The sequence below is a fragment of the Nicotiana attenuata genome, unplaced genomic scaffold, assembly GCF_001879085.1.
Source record: "Nicotiana attenuata strain UT unplaced genomic scaffold, NIATTr2, whole genome shotgun sequence".
Classification (NCBI taxonomy): domain Eukaryota; kingdom Viridiplantae; phylum Streptophyta; class Magnoliopsida; order Solanales; family Solanaceae; genus Nicotiana; species Nicotiana attenuata.
In genome coordinates this window covers 60,551-70,776 of record NW_017672997.1, presented here as the reverse complement: position 1 = coordinate 70,776, position 10,226 = coordinate 60,551, and the positions used below count along the sequence as shown (strand labels likewise).

Here is a 10,226-nt window from a genome sequence, read left to right as displayed (position 1 = left end):
ATACAAACTTGGACAGAAAGTAAACACAATACACTAGAAGAGACTCTGCTGGCTACGGGTCGTCTCGAGAGATGAAGCTCACCTAAGTCTATGTATCATCCATGCTGCTACGTCCATTAGGCCACTAGAGGTACATGTGCCTGTGCAAATAAAATGCACAGTAAGTGTAGCATGAGTAGAAAAACAACATGTACTCAGTAAGTATCCCGCCTAACCTCGAAGAAGTAGTGACGAGAGGTCGACTTCGACACTTACTAATGGTCCAATAATATCATTACAATAAAAAAGTGAATAAGTACGAAACAGGGCAATTATATGAAATAAGCATGTATAAAACACATAATAATAGCCCCTTTCTTCTTTATTTTACTCAAGTTTTCAGCTAGCAAGTTCCCTCCGTAACTAGAGCACATATATAGATATGGTGGATTTCCTTAAAGAAGTTATCATAATTCAAAACAGGAAAAAATCCCCCAGGTTCACTGGCTTCTAGTCAAATGTCACGCACGATTCCATGAGAATAGTATATACATATACATATATAGGAAATGCCGAGGCGTACGATCCGATTCAACATAAAAGTAACTGTGCACTACCGAGGGTCGAACGCTGCGAACTATAGACGCATCTATTAAACTGCCGAGGCGAACAGCCCGCTCCCATGAAAGTGTGGTACATAAATCCTGCCGAGGCGAACGGCCCAATCCTATAAGAGTAGTAGAAGAAAATACCCCACTGGCGAATCATACGTGCGACGCGGTCAAATATAATTTACGAAATTTCTCCGCTCGCGAATCATATACGCCACGCGGCCAAATATAATTTATTAATAATTCAAAATACTTTTCTTGATTCTTTTCAAAATAAGGAAAATTCAACATGAAGCTTTTAAAGAGATTTTCTCCGCTCGCTAAATGCACATGAGACGCGGTTACACATAGGTTTCTTAAGTCATTATAATATTTCTCAATTCTTTCGAAAATACGAAGTTTCATGGATACCCTTAAAAATCTTAAATTCCTCAATTCACATTTCTTTCAACACAATTATTATGCAACCCTAATCTTGTTTCTTCTCAAGACAACACTAACATAAATTAATAACAATATCAACAAAGCATGATGTAAGCCTAAACCACCCGGACATAGGCATAATAGTAGCTACGCACGGGCTCTCATCACCTCTTGCGTACGTAGCCCCCACAAATAGGAGCACATAATAATTTAGTTCACCTATGGGGTTAATTCCCTCTTACAAGGTTAGAAAAGAGACTCACCTCGCTCCGAAGTTCCATAACCGGCATTCCACGCCCTTCTGAAGACTCAAATCGATGCAAAATGCTCCAAAACTAGCCAATAACTATGTAAACCCACTAATATGTTCAATTACTCATTATAGTCCAATTCATAATATTTCCTAACCCCAGTCGAAAAGTTGACAAAATTGCCCTCGAACCCACGTGTTCGAATTCCGAAATTTTTCGAAGATAAAGTCTACACATAACCTCAGGAACTCAAATATATAATTTACTCCCAGTTTCGTGCCCAAATCGTGGTCAAAATCCAAGAATACCAAATTTCTAGATTTTTTGTCAAAACCCCAATTTTCACTAATTTTCCATGATTTTCCATGTTAAAATCTAGATATAATCCAAGTAATTAACTTGCCATAGGTGGGAATCACTTACCTTGACATGGATGATGAAAATGGAGCTCCAAAATCCCTCCTAGGTCGGCTCCCATGGAGGAAATGAGATGAAATGAGTCAAACCCATTTCTTTACACTTATACACTGCCCAGATGACTCTTCTTCGCATTCGCGAGACACCCGTCACGTTCGCGAAGAAGAAAATTCCCAAAAACCATTTTTCAAACTCTTCTCAGACAGTCTCTAGTATAATGGCCATAACCTTTTGTACAAAACTCCAAATGATAAATGGTTTAATATTTTGAAACTAGACACCAAGATCTACAACTTTCTTGTTTTGGTCATCTCCTAATTCCTTATAGATTTGAGATATAAGCTGCCAAAGTCAGCCCTGTGCAACACAAATTTCTTCTTCATCTTACCGGATAGCCTGTAGTGTACCAGCCGTAACTTTTTGTACACAAATCCAAATACTAAATAGTTTAGCTTCCAGAAAACTAGACACAAGGGGCTACAACTTTTATTTTTGGATCATCTCCAAATTGCTTGTAGACTGTGAGATATGAGCCTCCGAAGTAAGACCTGCACAACATAAATTCTTCTTCTTCGCAAACGCGAGGCTCTCTTCGCGAACGCGAAGAACAAAATCCCAGAAGCCAAATCCTTCCTCGCGAATGCGAGAGGACCCTCGCGGACGCGAAGTACAACACCAGACACCAGCATCAGCCATTGCAAAACAGCCCGAAATGATCCGAGACCACACCGAAACACACCCGAGGCCCCGTCCAAAATATATCAACAAGTCCCATAACATAACACGGACCTGCTCGAGGCCTCAAATCACATCAAACAACGCTAATACCATGAATTGCACTCCAATCCAAGGTTAATGAACTTTAGAATTTCAAACTTCTATATTCGATGCCGAAACCTATCAAATCACATCCGATTGACCTCAAATTTTGTACACAAGTCATATTCGACATTACGGACCTACTCCAACTTCTGGAATCGGAATCCGACCCCGATATAAAAAAGTCCACTTCCGGTCAAACTCCTCAAAACCTTCAAATTTCTATCTTTAGCCAAATGACTCCAAAATGACCCACGGACCTCCGAATTCACTTCCGACCGCGCTCCCAACACCAGAATCACCATACGGAGCTATTCCCAGACTCGGAATCCCAAACGGACATCGATAACACTGAAATGCACTTCAACCCAAACTTATGAAATTCTTTCAAAAATGCCAACTTTCACAATAGGTGCCGAAATGTTCCCCGGTCTTCCAAAACCTGATCAGGACATATGCCCAAGTCCGAAATCATCATATAAACCTGTTGGAACCTTCGAATCCGGATTCCGAGGTTGTCTACTCAAAAATTCAATCTTAGTCAGTTCTTCCAACTTAAAGCTTTCGAAATGGGAATTCTCTTTCCAAATCAACTCCGAACTTCCCGGAATTCAATTCCAACCATGCGTACAAGTCATAATACCTGAAGTGAAGCTGCTCATGGCCTCAAACTGCTGAACGACATGGTAGAGCTCAAAACGACCGGTCGGATTGTTACATTGTCGTGCTTCGCTTGATTTTGAAAGATTTTTGTGGTGATCTTTTACTAATATTCAAATGGTTAACAAAGAAATAAATAGGTTGGGAAGAGCTAATTAATAACCTTCTAGTTGTTACATATTACGTATAATTTAACAAAGGAAAGGATAAAGAGAGTAAAAATTATATTTTAATCGATCTTTAGGATAACTTTAAACCTTTCGGTACGTGAGTTATCTTTAGACCATGAGTGTAAAAATTGTGTTTCTCTCTTAGTCTATTTTTTGATTAATAAAGACTGATATTTTAATAATTAAATTCTAAAAATCATTATTTATCCATATTTTGATTTTTTTAACCATCGCTCAGAGCGCGAAGAAATTAACTAGCTAATTAATAAGGTAAAAGCTCAGGTAGCAACCAACTGAGCTACAAAAAAAAATTCTCCTAAGAGGTTTCAATTGAACCCCTTTCTTTGGCTGGATTTGTTGTACACCTTCGCTCCGAGTTCCACGGGAACAATTTTACTAGTGGATTATGCTAACCTTAGAATGGAAGTTTCATCAAAGTTTTAATTAAATTCAATTATCCTTTCAAACCTAGTATTATGTGGTGTTCAAATGAGAGATATTTGAACCTGCTATTTACTATATATTAGACTTTTTAACACCCGCAATTTTTTATATGTATACATCTTTAAAATACGGAAGGGAGATTGGGTATTTAAAGAGGTAAGCTTTAGATTGTAGTGATTCATTTTAAAGTCTTACAAGTGTAGGTTCAAGAAGTAGTGGAGTCAGAAATTTTCTTAAGGTAATTCAAATATTTCGAGCTTGCAATGCTCTAATATTAAAAGGATTACATTTTTTTTACATAGGAGGTACGGGCTAGAGAAATGGAACAGGATTATAATGTGGGGATGTTACATAATATACACATTTGTAAAACTCACTTTCATGTTTTACCTAAGTTTTGAAACTACATCAAATATTCCAAAAATATTGCATGACTTACCTCCATATATTCTGAAACATATCACAATATTCTACTTTGGAATATCATCCAAACCTAACTTACCACAATATTCTAGTCTGGAACACAATATTCTAACTAAACATATCATAATATTCTAATTTGGAATATAATAGTCAAACTAAATACCACAATATTGTAATTTTAAAAAACCAAACCTAGCTTACCACAATATTTCAATGAAGAGTACAATATTCAAACGAAACATACTACAACATTCTAATTTTGTATATAGTATCCAAATCAAACATACGACAATTTTCTAATTTGGAATACAATATTCAAACTAAACTTGCTATAGTATTTTTATTTGAAATACAATATCCAAATCAAACATACCATAATATTCTAATTTGGAATACACGGTATTATATTTTGCAATAAAGTAGGTATACATAGTAAAATAATTTGATAAAGTAGGTATACAAGGTAAAATAAATATTTTAATTGTATATGGTGTTAATTGATGTTTTCAATGGGCATGCAGCGTAGATTTCTCTATAAGGTGCGGAATATGACCCACTTATGGAACTTACACAAATGTCCCAAATAAGCCTGAACTTACTAACCTCTAGCCATTAGTCATAGACTTACCAAAACTAGTCAAGCACATATAAAATTTGAAAAACCAAATAAATAAGGTTCTTTCTCTCAAAGAATCACATGCAAAAATCTCCTTCCATAATTTTAAGCGTGATTAGCAAAATTAGATGCAAGACGAAAAGGAAATTTTATGGATGAGGTAGCTAATAAGGTGATGAAATACAAAAAAAAACATACAATATTCCAAATATCTAAGCAAAAAAGAAACTTTTTCAATGGGTATAGTTGAAATTCATTAAAAACATATATATAAGCCAATATACAAAATTAGAGGAAGATTGGAGATGATTTGGACTGGCTTTGTATCAAAATTAGTAACTAAATCGAGTTCAAAAAGTTCTTCTGCGACACACGTATCAAACATGTATCACGTATGTATCTCACACACATGTATACATGGATATACATGTGATACACAATTGATAGAAATATGATACATATGTGATACATAAATGATACACAGTGTGATACACATCATTTTTTTTTTCATGTTTAGTTTTTACTTCGAATTTTCAATTCAAACCACCTCAAAATTCACCAAATCATCCCAAAAGTGAGATTCAAGCTCCTTAAGATGTACCCAATGTACCCAATCTATTCTAATAGCACTTACTCAAAAGAAAGTAAAAATTTGACCTTTTTTTTTGTTACAAATAGCTAATTGGCTAATATTAGTAATATTTTATGAATTTGCCAATTTTTGTAATGAGCTACTTATAAATGGACATAACTGGTAGTTTCTCGAATATGACCCCCTTACGAATAAGATGAAAGCCCAGTTAACCAACCAATTAAGCTACTAAAATTTCACAAATGGGCCAGATTCCATTGAAACCCTTCTTTGGTTGTGGCTACCTCACCACGATTCCAAAGCAGAATTTTATAATTATTGTTTGTGCTTGCGCTGCATTAGAGTCACTTCACGTTCAATCTTGGACAATAATAGAGTAAACCTCATTGGTGTTAAGTTTAGGCAAATCTCATATTTTTGGGAATGAGCGGACAATAAAATTCTGAATAAATTGTTGTGCTTTGGTAATAAATTAAATTTAAAGGAAATAATGATGAATAGAAAGAAAAAAATGAACTCGTTCTTCCTAGTATATTCAGATTTAAGACTTGAAGAAATCTTTAATGAACTTGGAGTTGAGCCGGTTAAGAAGGTGGACTACAGTCTACAGATTTGTGGCAGATCTTGTTGCTTGACCATCTCTCGTGAAGGATCTTGTTCAAAAAACCAGTCACCAAATACCTTTGCAATTGTCTGCGAAAAAAAGAAAAGGAAATGTAACTTTCACGTCTGTGGTATGAAAATATAAAATTGTCAAACACTTTGTCTTGCCCCCCACCTTCTTTCCATTTTTGTTTTTCTTTTTGCTATATTTCTACTACTACTTAGATGCTTTTGTTCTGGTTTTTTTATTATCTTGTTAGTACTATGTTTTTTTTTTTTTTTTTTTTTTTTTACTTTTGTGCTATTGCGTTTTTTTTTTCTATTCGGTTGTAATTGGTTGCGTATGCTTGCTTTGAATCGAAAGTCTATCGGAAACAGTCTGCCTACCAAGATAGGGATAAGAGTGTATATATACTATTTTCCTAGACCCTACTTGTGGAATTATACTAGGCATGGTATTATTTTTTGTGTTTTTAACAATGTATGGAATTCGAAAAAACTATGGGGACAATGATTACCTTATTATTCAACAAGTCACTATTACTATTCCAGCTCCAATCATGGTCAGTTTGACAATGCATGAGGCAAGAGTTGATATACATTCCTCTCTGTGAAGGGCTATATGATTTTGGTAATGCACTTAGAAATTCTACCCCGAAACCTGAAATCAAAAAAAGCAAAAGAATAAGAATATATATATATATATATATATATATATATATTGCTCTTTGAAGTAATTAGTTATAGTTGTAATCTACTGTCATCGTAACATGAAAGCAATAAAATCATTAAGAGATCGTGTGGCACCTACGTACGTACCTCGTATCAATTTTTGCTGATCAGGGGAGCATTTACTTAAGTTTTTCTTACAATTTTCTGCAAAGTCTTGTCGATCTGCGAATGGTATAACTGTGTCTACTATCTGCCAATACGTATATCACAAGAGTTTGATACATCTATTGATAATAAAGATTAAACTATAATGGAAGAAATTACGCTGATAAACTCAGAAGTAGATAAAAATAACTAATATTATTGTTAAATTGGAAAAGCAATCAAATATACTTGGTAATGGTATGGCGGAAGATACTTTTTTTGAAAAATATTTTCGGGAAAATAAATTGTTTTCAGTTGCAAAATATTTCTTGAAAAATAATGTTTTTCGAATGTTTAGCTAGTGAGTGGAAGTTCTTTTTGAAGAAACATTTGTTAAAGAATGATATAGTTGTTATTAATCTGAATTAGTAAAACAATTCTGGAGATGAAAAACAACGAAAAAATATAAATGTAGAAGAAACAGAATTTGATCCGAGTCCATCGAATTCACAGTGTTTTCTTAAGGAACTTAATCCCCTCCTAGTACCCGAGGTTGTGGATTATTTCCTCCCAGGATAGAACAGATTACACACTGGTGTAGCGGTACTTCAAACCCCAGTGTTTTAGTGAACACAATGATCGGTAGCAAGTCACACTTACTGTTGCTTTCTTTGTAGTTAAAACAATGCAAAAGTAAGAAGGAGATTTCAGAAAATCGTAAGGAAAATACGAGGGAATGGTCTGCTATTTACAGCCAACAGGTCGGGTTTAAACGTAGAGGTGCAACTCTTCAGAATGACTGTTATGACTGTTCGCGTAAAAATGGCCATTCCATAAATGGCTATTTATGCAAAATAAAACGGGAAAATCAGCGGAGGAAAATTAATTTACCGTTACAAAAACGGCTAATTTGGATTAAAATAATATTACGTTAATCTTAATATTAACAAATCCAAGCGGCTTGCCTTCTTCTTAACTCTTTAAGAGCTAGAAGAAGAGAAATTGTATATATACCTATCAAAACTCTTTTCCTCCTCCAATATGAGACATATCCCTTTGTCAAAGAGGGAAATTCAAAAATTTTATTTTTCCCTCCATTTCCTATTCACTCTTTATTTTAAGCTAAACCAAGCTTGAACCCAACAATAGTTTTAGCAAATGAAATAGTGTTCTGATCAAAATCTTTGAGCGTTAAAGATTGATAATGATGTTTAAAAGCTTGTGGATTAGTGATATGACCATATACATATCTTAAATCCAACTATATGAATCCTTTGTATCCATCGTATCTTGAGGCTCGTTGGTTCCAATACTAAATTATTATCTATTTTTTTAAGGTATACGTAAATAGGAACTTCTATAGTGATAATTGTAACAAAAAGTGACTTGTGTCCATAAGTAAGGGACAATATGTTCCTCCTTTTGATGGAAGAATTTTTTTCTTAACAAATATTTTTGGGTAACCAAATTCAGGAAAAAAATGGAAAAACATTTTGCAAAAATAATATCTGTGATACTAAACGTAGTACGATTAAACTGACCTGCCATGAATCATAGGCAGAATTGAGTATGAAAAGTGGGGTCTTGATATCTTGTTGTATATTTTGTGGGAAGAAACACTGCAAGTATATATATCGAGAAATTTTACATGACACTACATATATAATAACAAACTAGGTCCATTATATATGAAGTGAAATTGCTTACAGATGTTGGATTCATTCTTGAAGTACATGACGGAGGCAACATTTTGGCTGAATTCTATAACCCAAAGTAAAAGAGTGGATTTAAGCATTTTGCACGAGTTTTAAAGATGGCCAAATAAAAATTAACAAGGCAATCTGTACATGTAAGTTAAGCACTCCATCGTAGGTTGATTCCAATATCCTGGCTCTCTTGAAATCAGTGCTGAAAAGAAAGAAAATGTGATTATTGATATATGTTGCTATCAACAAAATAGAGTCTTACATATTATATGATTCAGTGCTTTAGGGTTAATTAGAGTTAAGTGAATCTTACTCGAGCAAAAAGTAGGCACCATCTGAGAGACATTTAACTCTAGCTGTGCTTGGTAATAGAGATCGAAAACGATCACAATGAAACATAGTTCCCAATCCACCAGCTGAACACCCAGATAGAATAGCCTGCCATCACAATAGTCAATGTATAGAATTCTAAGCTACTGTTTGGCCATAGATTCCCAAATTTATTTTGAAAAATCTGATTTGGATGAAGTTTGGTTTGAAGATGAAAATGTGTTTGGAAATCAGTTTTCAAAGCATATTTCCCAAATTTATTTTGGAAAAACATGAAACATGACTTATACCCACTAACTGGCCATACATTTTTAGCATTCTTCATTCCTTTGGCTAGTAGTTCCTCCATAATCGCTTGAAAAATCCTTGCACCTCTATAATGTTGATTGGTAACCTGAATTTTGACATGTTAATATAATTCCCACCTATATTTGATTTGTACTAATATCAGAGTTACTCATGAGATCGAAATGAAAGACGTACTTTATCGACTAATTCAACGTCTCCTGTGTAAGAAGATCCATCACAATATCTGATCATAATTCTGTGCCAATTGTAAAAATCTGGAAATCAAAGCACATACTCAATAGGTCAAGAATATAGTTATCTAATTAGAGTTTAAGTTATATACACTATCAGTATAAAGAATTTTTATACTAAGATATTTATAGGTAAGCCTCCTTAAATGTGGGATTTATAATCTTGAAAAACAAGATAGGTTACCTACTGCAACATGTAACGATACTAATGTTGTTTACACTGACGGTAATACTTAAGAAGTTTTCACATATCCATACCTGGATTAGATGTCTTCGAGTTGCTTAGCAACCCGTAGAAACTTTTACTGTCCATATGGTTAGAGGAGCCATTGCTGTAGTTAAACCGGTGTCCACAATCTTTCACACTTTTACACCATCCTCCTCCCTGATGAAGTAGAACGATATTAATAACTATTCACGCACTTCTGTCCAAACACATAATTACTTATTTATCAAATCAGTATTTTTAGCATTTGATGCGGTTATCATCGATCTACTTTCAATCAGTTAAGCCAAATTAACGAGATGGACGAAAATAAAGCTGTGGGGATATATATGGCTCACCTCAAGCCAAACTACCCAATTATTGACTCCATCGCCAGACCCTTTGTCGTAATGGTATGCAGCTGGACTTCCGTCCAAACAAACTGTAATTATTTTGTGACCAGGAAAAAAAAGTTAGTATTACTCTATTGTTTACTTTAATTTGAATAAGATAAAGAGTTAAGGATATATATATATATATATTATATTTGACCAGCTCCTTTTGAGAAGGCATCTTGAACAAGCGTTTTAGCAACTTTGTTTGGTAAAACTTGTGCTTTTAC

The 10,226-nt window shown here is 34.4% G+C and overlaps 1 protein-coding gene across 1 annotated transcript in view; it reads right to left on the bottom strand.

Annotated features, from left to right (window-relative positions):
• Nucleotides 1-5,802: 5,802 nt before the first annotated feature.
• Nucleotides 5,803-10,226, bottom strand: part of LOC109215136 (pectin acetylesterase 8-like) — a 4,674-nt gene continuing 250 nt past the window's right edge. The window contains exons 2-13 of the mRNA XM_019379159.1: nt 10,157-10,226; nt 9,964-10,046; nt 9,658-9,784; nt 9,344-9,423; nt 9,168-9,254; nt 8,844-8,968; nt 8,672-8,732; nt 8,532-8,585; nt 8,366-8,443; nt 6,828-6,930; nt 6,527-6,669; nt 5,803-6,098 (exon numbers count right to left, since the gene is read on the bottom strand). The exon at nt 10,157-10,226 is cut by the window's right edge and continues 52 nt beyond it. Of these exons, the coding sequence (XP_019234704.1) occupies nt 6,003-6,098; nt 6,527-6,669; nt 6,828-6,930; nt 8,366-8,443; nt 8,532-8,585; nt 8,672-8,732; nt 8,844-8,968; nt 9,168-9,254; nt 9,344-9,423; nt 9,658-9,784; nt 9,964-10,046; nt 10,157-10,226 (1,107 nt within the window). The 3' untranslated portion in view covers nt 5,803-6,002. The remainder of the gene's footprint in view (nt 6,099-6,526; nt 6,670-6,827; nt 6,931-8,365; nt 8,444-8,531; nt 8,586-8,671; nt 8,733-8,843; nt 8,969-9,167; nt 9,255-9,343; nt 9,424-9,657; nt 9,785-9,963; nt 10,047-10,156) is intronic.